Genomic DNA, 18604 nt, shown 5'->3' with positions numbered 1-18604 from the left:
CTTTTGGAATAATCCTTATGTTTAAGAGATAAGGGGGTTTCTCACTGGTGTGGCCTGGGTTGCATACCTACCTGCAGAACCAGTGGGTGGGGTTGAGACCACTCTCACTACGTAGGCTGGGGCTGAGGGAAGGATAGGTACCCCCAAAAACCATGAGAGCTCTGTTTCCAGAGGGAATGGTAAGGAACTGCTGGACAGACAGAACTACTAACTGTCCCCTGCAGGAGATAAGAACAAAGCTGTCCTGAGCTTGGAGCAATGGGCTCAGCTTTCTCCCTAGCTGAAGTGACTTATTCTTGTGGTGAGGACTTGCAGAGCACAGGTAAATTCAGGTACTAGAAAGTGACTACTAGCCCATGCTGTGAGCTTCCAGGTCCATGAAAACAGTTCAACTTTTGATTCCCAGTTATCTCACGTTGCCACATTACATTATATGATCCAGATTATTTTTCACGTATCTTTATTCTAAAGAAAATAATTCTAAGAATAGTAAATAACCCACTGTCTAATATACTGTCTAGCACATAGTTGATTCTCAACACATACTTTTTAAATGAGCGAGCCCTGCTATGTAACTAGAATTAATTCTAATCCTGAGAAAAATCTTTTTTTTGTATGCTATTTTATCCAATTTATAGATAAGGAAATGTGGGCTCAGAAATGTTAAGTGACTTTGCGTGGATTAGGATAGGGAGTGATGATTTCAAACACAGAGGAGTTGAGCTCTAAAACCCAAACATGACATATGATTTCCATTTTGCAGTAGAGGAAGCCAGGAGGCTGACCCACAGAGCTATCTGATACCCAACCTGGGATAAAAGCTTGGACCCCTGACTTCAGACACTGGACTGATTCTTCTCATACTTCCTCCCCTTGTGTGAAATCTACCACAGTAGGAATAAATCCTTCGATCCTATGAGGTGTATTCAGGAAGATACTTGGAATTCAGGAGGATGCTTTGAAAGTAACCTCCACTTTAGTAATCCTGTCTCTCAGAAATAGGGGCTTAAACCACACCGTAAACCTGACGATTTGGTGGGGGAAATGCTGCCAATCAGCCCACGCTTTTATGTTTATCATGGGTTTTATTGTCGTTTATTTGCTTGTTTTTTTGCCTTTTTTTCTTTTCATGTCAGCAAACACAAACTACCAGTAATCCTCTGAGAGGCTGGAGCATCTCCACGGACTTTACTTTGGAAACTCTCTTTTGCAGGACTGCAGTTTGTAATTCCAGTACAATCCCAACAGGTTGCGAGAGGACTCCCTGCCTATTTCTGTTCACCTCTGTGATCACCCAGTCTGTGGGGTTGCTTTTTTCTCAAGTGTTTTGCCATATTTCTTATTCTTCATCTCTTATTTCTTAGCATTCATTGCTTGCAGATAACATAGAAGCTCAAGTTCCCTTCATGGAATGGGATTCTTGTCCACTCTGCTTGTGAAACAGTCCCTCTTCATATTTCCAATAATCATTGCTGTTGTGTGGCATTTGAACATATTTCACATTAGCCATCATGACGGCCTAAGCAAGTAGTGTGCAAATGTGGTGTATTCAGAGAGGAGGTCCTGTCAGGATCCGAGGGCAGGAGCTCCATCTCACAGAGCTTGAAAAAGCACACTTGGGGATTTTAAACCTCTAAAAATTACAGCCTTCCCAAAGCCGGGATGTCATAGAGACTGTGTCCAGAAATACTCTATAACTTAATATCTCAGGAACATTTTAAAAATAATTTATTTTAAAGGGCACATGCTCCCTAGTTTCAGATATTTTAGATTTCAGTGTTATTACTATGGATCAATTGTACTGAGTATTTATAACTGTAATCCCAGAGACAGAGTTCCACTGGAATGCAAAGCTAGGTGAGCATCAGTGATTGAGTACATTTTGCAGAGGAGAGATCTAGAAGAGAAAGAAGTCACCCGTATTTATAAGCAAAGTAGTGGCAGAAACAAAACTAAAAGTCCCTTAATCAAGTTAGAAATGTTAAAAAAATAATAATAATTAAGAAATTTTCCTTTACTCCAGATCTTCTTTAAAAACTTTTTTTAAATTTAAATTTTTTATTTAAAGATTTTATTTATTTATTTGACAGAGACAGCGAGAGAGGGAACACAAGCAGGGGGAGTGGGAGAGGGAGAAGCAGGCTTCCCGCCGAGCCGGGAGCCCGACGCGGGGCTCGATCTCAGGACCTTGGGATCATGACCTGAGCCGAAGGCAGACACTTAATGACCGAGCCACCCAGGAGCCCCTAAAAACTTTTTTTTTTTCTAGCAATAACATGTATTAGATCTCCGATAAGCAACTCCCAAAAACTGACATGGTGGGCCTTTCAAGGGAATGATAGAAATTTCCATCGTATCTGGGTTTGCGGGGGTGGGGCAGGAGAAGACGTGCTCAGATTCTGATTAGGTTGGAAGCGTGCCTGGGTAGCAGAGGTCTACATGGTAAAGGGGGAGGTCAGTGTGGACACTCAAGGACTGTAGATCTAAGTGAAGAATAGAGTCTAGAGGGAGACAGCCCCCTACTTCTAAGTTTCTACTTTGTCAGAGTTTGAGATTTAAGCAAAGGTACAGGTTCAAAGTATATTTGGTCAAAAACAGTCTTTATAGGTCATTGTATCTATGACCATTAGATCAGAGTTGTTGCTATGGTTGCTTTGTTTTGCATTTTGTTGTTAAGGGATTTTTTTTTCAAGACCCTCTTGTCATGTCCATACTGACGGTACCTGCTCTTCCATCAATATTTATGTATTCATTTGTCCAAGTGACAGATAAGCAGCAGGTCCCTCTTACTCTTACTTAATATTCCTTTCCCCTTGTGTATTCTGTAATCCAAACAAGTCTTAGCAAATAAGAACAGATTTCAATTTATTCATCTCCCATCCACATCCCCATCCTTACTTATGATAGTATTACCAATAAAAGAAGCTATTTATGGATCACTTACCCACATGGTCAGGAACTACACCTTGTGTCTTATATACTTGTCTCATTGGATCCTAACAACAGTCTTGAGGTATTATTAGCCCCACTGTACAGATGGCAAAACCGAGTCATAGAGAAGCTCGGAAACTTAAAGTATAGCTGGTAAGTGAAAGACTTAGAATTTAAATCTATACCTATCAGACTCTAAAGCCCACAGTCCTCATATTATACATCTACTTTTTTTGGATTCCTATGTTTAACTTGAAATTGTACACACACAGGTGTGGGAAACCAGCACAGACGAAAGCAGGTTAGATAATGGTGAAGAGGGACAATCAAAGAGCCATAGTGGGGGGTGGGAGCAGGAGTGGGTGAAGGTAGTCCAAAGGCACAAACTCCCATCAAAGAGAAAAAGAGCGACAATGGATAGTTAGTGGAAATAGAGAAGGCAAGCAGATTGCTTTGAAAGCTTCAAAGAGGTGAGTCTTCAGCAAAAAGATGGACCAGGACAAGGACAGGGTTTGGTAGGGAAGAGGCGGAAGGGGCAGGGATCGTCAGGGGCTCAACTCACAAGCACAGCATGGCAGGTGTCTGGAGGGTGGACAGGAATTATGTGGGTCCATGCCAGGGGCCCGCGAACTATGGCCCACAAGTCAAATCCAGCCCTCTGCCTGTTTTTGAAAATAAAATGTTACTGGAACATGGCCACGCTCGTTTGTTTGTGTGGTATCTGTGGCTGCTTCTGCGGCACCGCAGCGGAGACCGTGCAGCCTGCAAAGCCTAAACTCTTCGCGCTCTGGCCCTTGCAGAAAATGTGTGCCAACCCCAGGTCTAGATGCTAAGACGGGGCCTCAGCACAGGAAGGGTCTTTCAGGAGCAAAAATGGATCTAAATAAACATTTTAAAAGACCTCGCCCTCCCCCCTCCCCCTTTCTGTCTGTTTGTCCAGAAGTCATTGGAATTTGATCTCCAACCTGAGGATCCCCTTAATTCAAATGGAGTAGAATATACCAGTCGTCTTGGAAATGCAGTGTAACGTAAAGTTACTTTGGTAGCAGTAATATAAAAATACTAAGGGCTTTACCAGGTATCATGCAGTGTCAGATATGTTTCTCTCGGGTGACATCCGGGTCTTTCACATGCATCTCGGCGATGGTGAAGAAGGTGCTATATGTTTTGAAAACCTTGGCTTGCCTCAAATCAAAGGCTGGCTATTCAGAAAAGACTCCTCCTCCTCGAGGTTTAAAAACCATTACCAATTCCCCTTTCCTTGTGTCTCTGTTAAAACAAATCCCATAACTCCAAAGTCCTGGGCTTTGATAAGTGGCAGGTCTGACTCAGGCATGACTTATAAATTATAGCTATGGACCATTAAGATAGATTTCTCAGCTTTAGGTAAGCTAGAGTGGTGTCAGATACGGTGGTTTTGAATTTCTGAAGAAGCCAAGTGTGTAGCAGTTGACAACCCAAATAATTCAAATTCCATTTGCTTTTGTGGAAGCCTTTATTTTTTTTGTCTTAGTACAGTCTTTTTTTTTTCCTTCCACTTTCTTCTCCTTTTAGAGTTCTGCCTTGTTAAAAATCTTTACTTCTAAATATGAGTAGTCAGGAGTTCTTAATGCTACCATTGCTCTATGGAAATGGTTATTTTTGTCTGAAGAACACCTTACCGCTGAGGGGAGGAGTGGCTTTTTCTGGTAACGGCGCTAACACAGGAACAGTTTGGACTCTCACCTGTTGCCACTGACTTCGGGTTGATGAATGGTAAGACTGTGAAGCTTTACAGATGCCAAGGCTTGGGAGTGATCATTCCTCCTGTGAGGGGAGAAGGCTGTGTGTCACGCTGTCTTAAGAGCACACTGCACCTGAAGGGGGATTAGATTTTATTGTTTGCACTGCCCTCTTGACAGCTTTTCTTCGGAGTATCCCATACAAGAGACTCTAGGATTGCCAGAAAGCCACGTGAAAAGGATCCAAGTCTCTGTCTAATCTGTGAGAGTCTGTGATGGCTCGTGGACAAGGAATAAAGCAATTAAGGCAATGTCAGGTTAAATACAAGAATTCAACCCATAAATTTTGGTTTGAGGAAAAATGCAGGAAGGTTATTAGAATTCTTGGAGGTTGAGTTTGGGCAAAATTGCTAAAAATGGTAAGGAGGGATTACTTTCCTCTCTCTTTTTCTTTCCCAAGATTTATAAAAAATGAAGTACGAGTTTCCAAACCTATCTGGCTGTGCCTCCCTGGTAACCATCTTTTTTTGAGCTAGAATATATGTCTATAAGACCTCCTCCGTATGGAGGACCCAGACCAAGAGTCACTTGGATCAAGTAAGTCTCCCCAAATACACAGTAAGACAGTAACGACCTTGACCTTCTCCTTCCCCAGTCCTCATTCTGCTTTAAGGGAGAAAGCGTTTTTAAGTTAAAAAAAAAATACATATTGTGTTGAATTTTCAGCTTTTTCCTCTTTCAAACCAAAACCAAGGGAATCTTTTTAAAGAAGCGGAGCGAGGGGCAGGGGCCGAGTACAAACAAGTAAACCAACCTGCCTGACCTGCTTTCTTCTTTTCAAGTATCCAGTAATATGATCATTTTGTCATAAATAACTGAGCTCTACACTCTTTGGGAAATTCTGGCTCCCTGTTTCTTGAATTGTGGCTACTTTGTTCAGAGTGTGTAGGCAATGCCATTCTAGCTGGAGAAACCAGATCAAATTTCCTTCCTTCTTATTTGTATTGTTTGTGAAAAGCCCAGCAGTTGTTTTAAATAAGTCTGGCCTCTGGTTAAAGTTTAAGCTGGTAGGGAGATCCATCCAGAACGGAGTGTTTCTGACACTCTCCACTGCTCCTGGCCTAGGGTACTAAGAGTATGAGACCCCAGAAGCAGCCAATTTTGTAGTGCCTTTTAATACACAAAATTGTATTAACATCAACATGGATACAGATGGATGCACTGCAATAAACTGTAACCACTTGAGAAAAGCCTTTATTGACTCGCAAGTAAATAATGCACATTTTAAAGGATCTAAATATGCATTTACATAATGTGCTATAATTTTTTATTGTGTCAACTGCTCACACACACACACATCCATAAGAGATGTTTTTCTCTGTCAAAAATTTGGACTGAGACCATTCTTTGTGCATTGCATTAGCACCACGCCAGATTCGTAATGTTAGAGTTCTCAAATGGTAGTTTCTCTTCTGTGGGACCCCTGATCAGAAGATCTTGATGTACGTTTAATGAATTTTACAGATTGAGTGAGTGATTGATTTCACCCCAATGAAACTTTCTAAAATGATTTGAGGCTACTTCGACAAAAACTTAGGCACACTGAAAACGTCTAATTCAAGATAAAAGAGAGAAAACAAGAACTAGGAAAGAAGAAAATCCAAATTTAGATGTTGCTGAAGCCTGAGCTTTAGAGAACGGAAGAACGTGGGTCTTGTCCAGTAAAAGAGTAATACTAGCAGTTTATCCAGAGAAATAGCATGTATTTAATAATATTTAACAGGACTGTGTAGTGTTTGTAACACAACTATTTTCTCTTTGAAGAAATTAAAGCTCAGGATCTTGAATGATTTATATACCCAGTTCCACAATGAACTAATGGCTGAACCAGAAGTCCAAGGCATGAGAAAGTAAGGGCTGTGAGAGATAACCCTTTGAAATGCAGACTCAGCAATTGCCTAATTTGAAACTACAGGCTAAATGATTTTCTGGTGCTAATTAAGAATTAATTGGTCCTTATAAGTCAGTCATTGCAGAATTAATTTCATATAGTACCATGTGTTCTCAGGTTTGTGTTCAACTCTGGGCCACAAGGAAAATGTGAATTGTTTTAGTAAAATATGATAAAGAAACTAAGGTCTAAATTTAAGTTGCTAATGGTGTTCTTTTACATATTAAGCAATAATAACAAAGAGGGCCAAGATGTTTATTAGCAATTAAAGGAGGGATTCCAAGATCCGTTGAGTTCTCCCCCCATCAACTTTCTTTAACTTTTATCCGCCTGATCTTTACTCAAGTGAATATTTTCCCTTGGGCAGCATTCTCTGTTGGCCACCACAATTTTTCATAATCAAACAATCATTTATCACTTTCCATCGAGCACCTGAAGCACTGTCACTTTATCATTAAGGTCAGCTTGCTGGGGACTCTTGACAAGGGAGTTCCCACCTTTGTGTTTGACAAGCTGCAGAAGTCCCGTGTATCACTTTGTTATGCTTAGTACATTCCCAGCCTTGTTTGGGAAATGCCACATTCCATCCCTGACTAGAAACTATTTGGTCAAATGCAGGGTGCGGGGTCAAATTTTCTTGCTACCAGCAAAGACAACCATACCATATTAGATGAACAAAACTCCTTTGGTTCTTTAAAGTACAATTTGCAAAGTAAGAGATGACCAGAGCCATTTAACTTCTTCGCTTGTGGGTTTTAACTCAGAGACAATAACGGATCCCTAAACTCTCTGGCTTTTTGCCAGGTAGGAAAAAAACCAAAGTTTTAAGTCTATGTGTATGGTTCTTGATTTCTGTACCACTCTTGTATTCAATCGATCGTTGTACATTCAACTAATATTTATTGAGTACCAGACACTGTTCTGGGGATATGACAGTGAACAATTAAATAGGTAGAAAAGCTATTTTCTAAGACGGGAAAGATTGGAAGAAGAGCAAGTACAAAGGATGGAAGATGACAAGAATTCTGGTTTCACTAGGCTGTGTTCAAGATGGCCTCAATTTTTTTTTTTTAATTTAATTGCCAGAGAGAGAGAGAGAGACAGCGAGAGCGGGAACACAAGCGCGGGGGAGTGGGAGAGGGAGAAGCAGGCTTCCCGCCGAGCAGGAAGCCCGATGCGGGGCTCCATCCCAGGACTCTGGAATCATGACCTGAGCCGAAGGCAGTCGCTTAACCAACTGAGCCACCCAGGCACCCCAAGATGCCCTCAATTGTATGATTGAAGATAAAATTTTGTGTTGGCCCACTGTTGTATCCCATGCCCAGAGTAGAAACTCATCAATGTTTATTGGATAGATTAAAGGTTGTGTGAATGAAGACCATCTGCAAGACATGGAATAGACTATTGCTTCCACTCCAAACCCCCATTTTCACTCTTTAAAAACTACAGATACTGTTCTGAACCTCAAAGCCCTAGCCATTTCAGTTATTAGTCAGAAAGTGCCCCAATACTAAAGACATCCCAGTAGGGAACAAAGAACCCATGCCCAGTGGATCAGTGGGGATGGATGATTTGTACAGTCCTCAGCCATGCTTATGGGATAGTGGTAGGAAGTGTGGCCTCTCTTGCTTAGTTTGCTCTACAGTTTTATGAGTCACTCTCAGTAAGACTCTCGAAAGTCTTACTCTCCGAAAACTGGGCCATTCCTTTGGTCTTTGCAGGGACTCCCTGAGTTTGAAGACTTAACTGCAAAGAGTAAGGCAAGATAAATATTCTCACTTGCTTTTATCTGAGAGCCGTTTCTCTGGCCCTCCCTGAGAAGTAAGAGCTGCTACCTTGGCGTTACTGGTTTGAGTGTCCCCAACCCTTCCCATATGCTGCTCTTCTTGTCCAGCAGATTTTATCAATCACCCTTCCAATTCAAGGGCAGAAGTTCTCTCAGAAACATTATCAAGCGGCTCACATAAGTTTTTTAATCTAGTGTAATCTTCTTGTACAAATAAAATTTAGCAGGGCTCAAATAAAAAGGAGTAATAGTTATCTGAGTTCTTTTATCAATTTTTATGGGCAGAAGGCCCACAGCTGAGCAGGGGTCACTGCCTACTCAGCCTGTGTGTTCCCCTGCTCTAACATTTACGCATTTCTGAGTTTGGCTTTGAAATGGCCAAAAAAGGGGCGCCTGGGTGGCTCAGTTGTTAAGCATCTGCCTTCGGCTCAGGTCATGATCCCAGGGTCCTGGGATCGAGTCCCACATCAGGCTCCCTGCTCCGCGGGAAGCCCGCTTCTCCCTCTCCCACTCCCCCTGCTTGTGTTCCTGCTCTCACTATGTCTCTCTCTGTCAAATAAATAAATAAAATCTTTTAAAAAAAAAAAGAAATGGCCAAAAAAAAGGGCGGGGGGGGGGCGGTCTACGTAAACCTTCCATGTAAAGTGAGGCACCCAAATTGCGCAGGTTCATTAAGTGATCATTTACTACATACTTCAAAAAAATTTCATCCTGTATTAGTCCCTAGAAATTTCCTTGAAAGGGGTATAAGAGCTTTAACAATGAATTATTGTCTATGGGTTAGCTCAGCATGAAAGAGGATCCATATGTGCAAACTAGAATTTGTCATATGTAATGTCAGTTAAATCAGGTCTAATCTACCAAATACATTTTTTATTGCTTGCTTCATTAAAAAGGCTCTTAAGGTAATGAATAATCTTCAGCTTCACCAAGGATTATTAATGCCTTTATAACTCATGTCCACTGAAAATGGAAAGACAGCCTGAAACCCTACCCTAATCTAACCTCCATGTTTGTCTTAGAGCCTTAAGGAAGAAAATCTATCAGACCTATCCAGTGTTAAATTCAGCCACATGAACAGTGCTGTGAGTTGGGTCAGGAAAGAAAGGAAAAAGGATGTTGCATCCGAGCTTAGATGCTGTGGCAAAGCGGGCCTTTCTCTTCATGACTCTGACGTTTTCTTTTCCTACAGCAAGCCCGCACGCAACACCGTCGACTCTTCATTTCCCGACATCGCCCATTATCCAGCAGCCCGGGCCTTACTTCTCTCACCCAGCCATCCGCTATCACCCTCAGGAGACGCTGAAAGAGTTTGTCCAACTTGTCTGCCCTGATGCTGGTCAGCAGGCTGGACAGGTGGGGTTCCTCAATGTAAGGAGACCTCTTTTTTTTTTCCGATTTCTTTAGAAATATTAACTGAATGTAAAAATAACAAGGGGAGACCTTCTGACCATGTGACACGGTGCTCTAATGTTGTGCTGACGGACTGCAGGCAAATGTCATATTTATTCTAGATTGTGGGAAAGTTAACTTGCTCTAAGAGTGATTGGCCAGGGTTTAAAAAGTGTTTGTGTTAAGTTCGCAACTGTCAAGTTTATGGATATAAATCATCTCAAGGGTGAACCGTATAACCTTCTAAGGTCTGTGGGCTGATAATTCCACCTCGTGCACACTAACCCTTGGGCTCACACAGTTAACAAAATAGAAAGACCAAATAATTTTAAATAATGATTTGGGGTGGTAGGGAGAGGTAGGGGGACGAGGGGGGCACAGATGTTTCAGATCAACTAAGTTGATATTTTTTAAAAATACAGTCTTCTAACACTTTAGATCAAGTTGACCAGTACTTGAACTCAAGATGCTAGAAGTACAGTTTATTATGGTTTGTTATTTCTGCAAGTAGTTATCTTTCCCACTTATCTTTATATAAAGCTAAACAGTATTCAACAGCTTCAAATGAATGTTTTCATTTTTTCTCTGATAAACCAAATAATCACAACTTGAGACAATATTCCAAACGTAAAAGTGATTTTTAAAGATCACAAATTTTATTTCAGAGTTGAACTGAGTGTTTACAGTTGGATAGCTATATCCCAATGCCACTAATAATAATAATGAATAGTAAATAATGACCAGCATAAAGCCAAATGTGATCTTCCTTTTCTCCTAAGAATGTGAAGCCACAGATCAGCTGTCATTATTACTGCCTGATTTAGAATATTATATCACACGGCCCTATCACTGATTTTTCCTCCCTTGCAGAAATACCTGATTCTGCATATCTGAGACAGAACAGGCAGCTTTGACTAATGTCTGGTGATGTGTTAGCAGATACATTTCTGTCTAGACAACAAATCAATATGGGGCCTTTTTTCTTTTTGCTTGTGTATTCATTTGCTTGGCTTATTCTAAAGCATTCACTTATGGACTTTTAGCCCACTCAGAAATAACACACGGGCAGGTTTGCTGGCAAGAAAGCAGAGCATTCTGATGGTCAGACGAGATAGTCTTTGAGGAACAATACTAAATATATAAGAGAATGTGGATGGGGGGCTGGCTGAGCCTGCCTTTGTGGAATTATTAAGCTTAAACTTAAAAGCCTGGGACAACTGGTTCTCCTTCACCTGAATGTTGATTCGGGACAACAGGCTAAATACCAGCTGCGATTATTGGTCGTGTACAGTGTCACTGAAGTCTGGCGTCAGAAAGGCCACATGGGAGACCATGAAAGATCTGAAGTGATCACAAGCATCAAGCATCTGACTTTTAAATTTCTAACTTTTTTAAAAATAGTCCTGACATTCTCCTATATAACTGTCAAACTCCCGGTTTTGCATTTTGATCAAAGTTTTATAGGGTTTAAGGCAGGTCTCTTCATGGGACTGTTTTGAAAAACTTGAAAATAAAATGGATTTTATTGCTTTCTTCAGAGGGCGAACTTTCTTTTGTCAAAGAGCTGTTATTTGGTTGTTCTAACATCAGGCAGCCAAATAAATACGACTGTTATGGCATATGCTTATATAATTTAAATCAAAATTAGAAGTGATATTTTTCCCTAGCAGAATTTTGACAGCTCAATTCTAAAGTTTCTGTGCCTGATGTTATACAATATGTGAAAGAAATTTTTTATGTTCACTTAACATATTTATTAAATGTTATATAATATCAACTTTGAGGAGTGAAAATAAAATATTATTTTTAATTTCAAATGCATATTTGGGAAACTTCATTATATCTGTATAAGTAGACAGTATGGAATAATTCCACAACCTATAAAGCACTTATATATTAAATAAATAATAATCGTGAGAATGATGATGAAGGTAGCAGTTAAGACGGAAGTGAAACATTCCAAGCAAAACTTGGCAGGTCGTTTTAGGGAAGCAGGAGGTAGAGAAGGTCAGAATAATTCAAGAGATAAGTTTAGGCTCCATTGAGCATGTGTGCCTGGCGCTATGCTTTTGTGAAATGCCTTAAGAACGACCCGACAGTTTTTTGTCTATATGCTCTGAAGGAAGAATTCAAGCAGCTAGAATACTTCGTAATTTTACGTAAGCGATAACCAATGCGCCTTTTGGTTTCAGAAGCAGCTAACAGTTGATATCTGTTTCTTCTTTTCCTCCTGCATGTTTTGTTTTGCTCCCGCCCTCACAGCCCAATGGGAGTAGCCAAGGCAAAGTGCACAACCCATTCCTTCCCACCCCAATGTTGCCACCGCCGCCGCCACCACCGATGGCCAGGCCTGTGCCTCTGCCAGTGCCAGACACGAAGCCTCCGACCACGTCAGCAGAAGGAGGTGCAGCCTCCCCCACCTCACCAAGTAAGTATGGCCGAGACAAGGCGCCGGTCACTTACCAAGCTCTGTTTACTTGAATCCTCATTTAAGTTTGGTCCCTAACCGCATAGGCTCTAGCGATAGGCCCGGATCCCCAGTGATGGTGATAGCGTGAGTTTGCAGAGCCAAGACCAGATCGCAGTGAGCACCACTCTGGGTACTATCAGCTACACCAGATGTGGAACTATCTGGGTGTTTGGGTGGGATAAAGTGGTGTGACTACATGCCCAAGACTGAAATCTAGATATGACTATTCAATTTTGCATATTATTTGAGTGGCTTTGAATGCTCTCCTCATGATCATCAAACAGCATCCACTTGCATGAATTCCTATTAGCAAAAAAGTTCCTTTCACTTTTGTATAGCCCTGCTGTAACTCACCGTCCAAGAGAAATTCACTTGATGAGCTATAAAGGCTGTGCACCTCGTACATCAAATAGGTAAAAAAAAAAAAAAAAAAAGTTTAAATCAAAGTAACAATTCAAAGGTGTGTGCCTTGAACACTCACCAAGAGTAAGAGCCTGGCAGAAGATCAGAGCTGGTAACCATGGAAGTTGCATGGCCAGGTGTAGTGGGGGGAGAAGATAGAAAGCATAATTGGGTGGAAAGAGAAAAGAACTCTTGACTGTTCTCTAAATAGTATGGGAACATGTTATCAGACAATATAAGATTTCCAAACTTTTTTAGATGATAGGAATGATGACTTGTTGAATTAGAGGGATAGTCCCTGATATTTCAGAGATGACAAGGGAGTAGAAATAGCTCAAACACACAAATTTGACTTTTATTAGTACCTGGAACAATGTCAAAAAGAGTTATGACCAGAGGCAGAGTTCTGAGGTGATGGATGGACGACCCAATCTTGACAGAGGGTGTGATAAACACCTCCCTAAAGCTTTACTGAGGGATCAAAGTGTAGGAAAGGGTAGGAACTGTGACAGTAATCCTAAGGAGAGCAGGTCTCCAAGGAGTTCTTCAAAAGTGAGACTGGAGGCAAGGAATCTACTGAGGAAAAGATTAGAGTAGACCAGGGAAAAAGTAAGATCAAGAACTTGAGCAGCAGTTACAGAAGTTGAATGGAGAAGAGCACGGGGAGGGATATTTTGTAGACATGAGCTTTGGGATTGGACAGTCATTTCAATGACTACAATGAAGGATGATTCTAGGCCTCTTAGGTTCCTTACTTTCAGTTTAGGGGACATGATGGTATTGCGTGCAGGAGGGGAAGAGCCAAAGAGGAAAAATAAGCTTCTGTTGACACTGTGGGATTTAATCCTGGGGACACTAAATCCAGAATGTCTGGAGTTCCTCGTGGACATGTCTCTGAGGGTGAACTATGGGTTATCTAGTATTTATTCATTTTGATAACACATGTGGAAGTGAGTGGCATTGTACTTGGATTCTGGTATTACAACAGAAAGATTGAGGGTCCAGAGGCAATTTTGTGGGGACCTACTTCTCTTGATAAGAGGTGGTTCAACACTTTTCAACAAAGGAGAAAACCCTGAGTGTCCAGTGTCATAGGAAACAAACGAGGCTTGGTCTACGGATCTTGGAAGCTCAGCTTGGAAAAGAAGCTTCTGAGAAGCAGAGGCTCATAGGTGTGTCCTGCTTATTGTGTATTAATGTAACATCTTCCAACAAGTTAGAGAAATCACCATCCCCAAACTCTATTTAAATCTGGTCACTGGGGATTGGTAGTCACATAATTATTATGCCCTGTACATGCCTCCATGTACCACTTTTCTGTTCATCTTGTGCCTATCTGTGCAGGACAATGACACAGTTCTTTAAAAGCCTTGTGGTAATACTCTACCTATCCCATTTAAACACATCCTGCCCTCCACTACCAGTGTCTCCTACATTCATAGTGCATTTTCCAGTAATGGGGATGAGCCCCTCTGGGGCACTGTGGAAGACTAGGAATAATACCATGTGCAGTTATTAAAGACTGAAAGATAAGGACTCAAATCCCCACCTTTCACATTACTAGCTGTGTTTCTCTTCAATTCAGTTTCCTCATCTGTAGAATGTGGGTGATGATCCCTGCCTAGCAGGGTTGTGTGAAATCAGCCATGATGAGCACTACCACCAAATAAATTGGAACATTTTATTATTTGCCAAAACTCTGACCTAGTAGAGTCCCTAGGCTTGAGTAATGATGAAATAGGTCTGTAGGACACATACAGCTACTCAGCCCCTAGATCAGGTTGGTGCCTTTGGGTCCATACTTCTGGATTCCACGCCATGGATTGAATCAAGTGCCTTGTATGAGAAAGTATCTGTCACCCTGTCATGGCCAGACTCAAGCATTCCTTCAGCATTATGGGAAGAAGTGTGGAGGGGGTCCTGGCAGATCCAATTCATGTGGTTGCATGTCCATTAGAACAGGGTTTGAAGATTTTGAGGAAAAGGAGAATGTCAGGAGGGAGAGGCCCAAAAGTTTGATACAGGTAATTTGATACTTACTTTTTTTTAAGATTTTATTTATTTATTTGAGAGAGAGAGAGAGCGAGCAAGCACGTGTGAGCTAGCACAAGCGGGGGGGAGGGGGAGCAGAGGGAGAAGCAGACTCCCTGCTGAGCAGGGAGCTGGGCGCAGGGCTGGAAACAGGACCCTGGGATCATGACCTGAGCAGAAGGCAGACGCTTAACCGACCGAGCCACCCAGAAACCCCTGATACTTACTTTTGGACCATATGATTCTAGGAATGTAGGCAAAACAAAATGTTCTGCTGGTGGCATAGAAATGCTTTTATCATCATAAAGTCTAGCCCTTGTTTCTGGGCTTTTTGGAGTTTGCTGAATTCACAATAATGTGTTGTTTCACAGCAATATCTTGCCTTACTGTCTTCTCCTTTATTAATAAGACAGTAGTAGGCTGGGGGACCTGTAATTTATAGCAAAGGAGAAGCCTTTCAAATTAAAAAATCTCAAAGCCCACTGATCCACACTGGGAAGGATTTAAGAACCTCCCTCCCCGCCCCCCCCCCCCCACACACACACAAAATCCTCTTCCATGCCCTGATTTCTGAACCCATTGATAAATAAAATACAAGAAAAATCAGATTGGAAGACCAGACTATCACTTCTACTATTGGAGAATTTAGTTTGTAACTGTAGGCAAATGAGCTTCCTAATGCTGAATCCCCAAATTACACAGACACACCTCCAGTCATGGGCAGTGCTAGACCACCGCAGCCCTTCCCAAGTGGGGTCTGCCCTCCTATTTAGAGCCCAAAGCATGGAGATCCAGATGGCTGCATGGTGCCGGCCGGTACCTGTCTTCCTAAGAGAAAAGAGCTGGTTTCTACTTCCAAACTCTACAGTCTAGAGACTAGAAAGTGAGCAGGGGAAAGGGACCAAGAGGATATGCAAGGGTACAAATATCAGAATGAAATCGCCTCCCCCTCTCTTCCCATTCATCTTGATGACTACCTTCTTCCATTTGCTTAGTCAGCTCTCATTAGTGAGCACCTGTCATGTGCCAAGGACTGTGTTAGCGCTTGGGATACAGAGGTGATTAATCCCTGCTCGTCAGAAATGTGGGATCTGTGGAGGGAGACAGCTGGGAAATGGGTAGTTCACACGAGGCAACACTGGGACAAAGGCGTAGGTTCTACAAGAGCACTCGGGAGGGAGTTTGGTCCAGGCCCGGGGTCTCAGCTAAAGATGATTTTGGAGAGGGTGACTTCTATGCTATTTAGTAGGGCTAATATTCTGGTGTTTTAAATCTGAGAAAGAAGGTAGAACTCTTCTTCAGAAACTAGCCTGGTGGGGGGAGGGGATGTCTAAAGTTAGATCACAGCTGAATAAAAATTTAGGGCAAAAAATATAGTTTCATAAATTATGTGCTTTCTTAGAAATTAAAACCACAGGGAGGTTGGATCCTGTTTATCTTTGCCAGTTTATTAGAGCTCAACTTTAGCAAGAAGAAACATCATGACAGGGTATTAAGTACAGATGTTCAACATCCCAATAGTATGTCAGAAATTGAGGCTTTTTTCAAAAACACTAATTGTGTAACCTAGGACAACCTTTTCTATTTGGGGTTTGAGATGACTTGCAGTAAAATAAGATTTAAAAAATAAAAGTAGTAAATCATGCCAAGGGTCTCCTTTTTTTTTTTTTTTTTTTTTTTAAAGATTTTATTTATTTATTTATTTGAGAGAGAGAGAATGAGAGACAGAGAGCATGAGAGGGAGGAGGGTCAGAGGGAGAAGCAGACTCCCTGCCGAGCAGGGAGCCCGATGTGGGACTCGATCCCGGGACTCCAGGATCATGACCTGAGCCGAAGGCAGTCGCTTAACCAACTGAGCCACCCAGGCGCCCCAAGGGTCTCCTATTATTACCAACTTTTCTGGGCCTCAAATTCCCTTATCTGTTAATGAGAATATCCCTGAATGCTCTACCCACTCTCTTAGGCAGATTGTCAGGACAAACTGGGGTGACAGATGTGCTATGCTGTAGACAATTTAGAGTCCAAGGCATAATTTTTAATATCATCTTATAATGAAATACAAATGGTTGCCAGCCTAAAGCAGAGTATGTATTTTTAACCTAATCAGTTGCCTCTGGCACCAAATACTCAACTTTGCAGCTGTGGCCAGAAAAACATGGGTAAGGCAGATTTGAGAAAAAAATCGCCTATGAAATAAATACATTTTAATGGGAAAAATCCTTACTAGTGCCATAAAACAACAACAACAACAACAGGGGAGTGGGGGTGGAGTTAACAGTTCTCTCTCTCGAGAACTTTTATATTGTTGATTTGTTTGGAGAGAGATTGATATACTACTATGCCAGGTCTCTTTAGGATACAGTGATAAATAGAGATAACCTGTAAGAGTAATTCACAATGGATGTATTCTGTTCCTGCTGACTAACTACCTTTGTAGGTTTAGATACCCACTGAGAGAATATCACTTCTTTTGTTCATTCAGTAAATAGTAATTGACCATCAACTATGTACCAAGTCGTGTTCTAGGTGCTAGGATTCAGCAGGAAATGAAATAGATTTTAACAATTCCCTGATCTTCTAGAGCTCGTATTATAGAGAGGGAAGAAAGTCAATCCACAAAACAGTGAGAATAAAAGGCAGGGATGATGTAAGATGGTTATACGTAAGTGGAACTTAGGAGTCGGGAGTGGTGGAGGTGGGGGTGTGACTGTCCGTGGGGTGGCCAGAGAAGGCCTGTCTGAGAAGAGGAAATTTAAACAAAGACCTCCCTGGCAGAAGTGAGAAGGTGAGCCCTGACACTGCAGGGGAAGAGCTTTCCGAGCAGAAGGAACACCCAGCACACCTGGCCAGGGTGGGGAGAACAGAATGAGTAGGCAAAAGGAGGACGAGGTGGGGTGGGAGGTAAGGTGGACAGAGTCTGGGAGCTGGGAGTGGGGAGTGGGATAAATAATGTAGGCTTTCATAGGCCACTGTAAGGACTTGGGCATTTACTCTGAGTGAGACCGGGGAACAGAGAAGTGATAACTCCCTAGTTTTTAACAGAAATACTTTGAAGGTTTTGTTGAAAACAGATTGCTAGGGGCAAGAATTAAAGCAGGGAGACCAGTTAAGAGGCTGGGTTTTTTTTTTCTTAAAATCAATAAATATAATGAGTGTCTTCTACCTACCAGCTGCTATTTTAGGCACAAGGGATGCAAAAGGGCACAAAACAATCCCCTTCCCTGTGGACAAACAGTAATCAAAGTAGAAGTAAATTAGGAAGTCCAATGGAGAAGGCTACAACAGGGAGGGAGGTGGTGTGCTGTGGCAGGGATCCAGGCACCAACATGGGGCCGTGTGGGTGGTAAGAATTATTTGAAAGGGAGAGCTGACGGGGTTTGCTGATGCATTAGATATGGGTTGAGAAAAGAGAGAGAGAAATCAACAATTACTCCTAGGTTTTTGACCTGGGCAACTGGAAGGATGGAGTTACCATGAACTGAGATGGGAAAACTGCAGAAAGTGCCATTCTGGGCAAGGGGCGGGTACCAGAGTTTGGTTTGACCAAATTATGTTTGACATGCCCATTAGGTATCTTACCAGTGATACTAATTATAATAGCATCCTACCTATGAAAGCTCTTTGCAGTTTGCTGAGTTTTTCCACGTGCATCATGCATTAATTGGGAAGGGCCTCCTTTTCAAACATGCAATACACTGAGTGGATATTCCTCAGGGTCCTAAGGACAACAGCTGAAGAATAGGAGAAATAACTCATTACATTTGGGCCTATTTGTGATATGATGATTCAAAATGCACTATTCTTTTTCTTAATTGTATTGTAACATCCAATTTTTATATAATAGGTTAGTACCAAGATCACACTATAAAAATGGACTTTTCCAGGAAAGAAATTGCAGATTGGCATCATAGCCTAGAATT

General features: G+C 41.7%; 1 protein-coding gene across 6 annotated transcripts in view; it reads left to right on the top strand.

Moving 5' to 3' along the window:
• The window catches only part of NFIA (nuclear factor I A), a 367960-nt gene that overhangs the window by 298799 nt on the left and 50557 nt on the right, over positions 1–18604 (top strand). For all 6 annotated transcript variants that reach the window (XM_036070041.2, XM_036070042.2, XM_036070044.2 and 3 more), the window contains 2 exons: positions 9582–9760; positions 12044–12209. In XM_036070041.2, coding sequence (XP_035925934.1) covers positions 9582–9760; positions 12044–12209 — 345 coding nt within the window. The remainder of the gene's footprint in view (positions 1–9581; positions 9761–12043; positions 12210–18604) is intronic.

The sequence above is a fragment of the Halichoerus grypus genome, chromosome 5 (assembly GCF_964656455.1).
Source record: "Halichoerus grypus chromosome 5, mHalGry1.hap1.1, whole genome shotgun sequence".
NCBI lineage: Eukaryota > Metazoa > Chordata > Mammalia > Carnivora > Phocidae > Halichoerus > Halichoerus grypus.
This window is presented reverse-complemented; position numbering and strand designations above follow the sequence as displayed.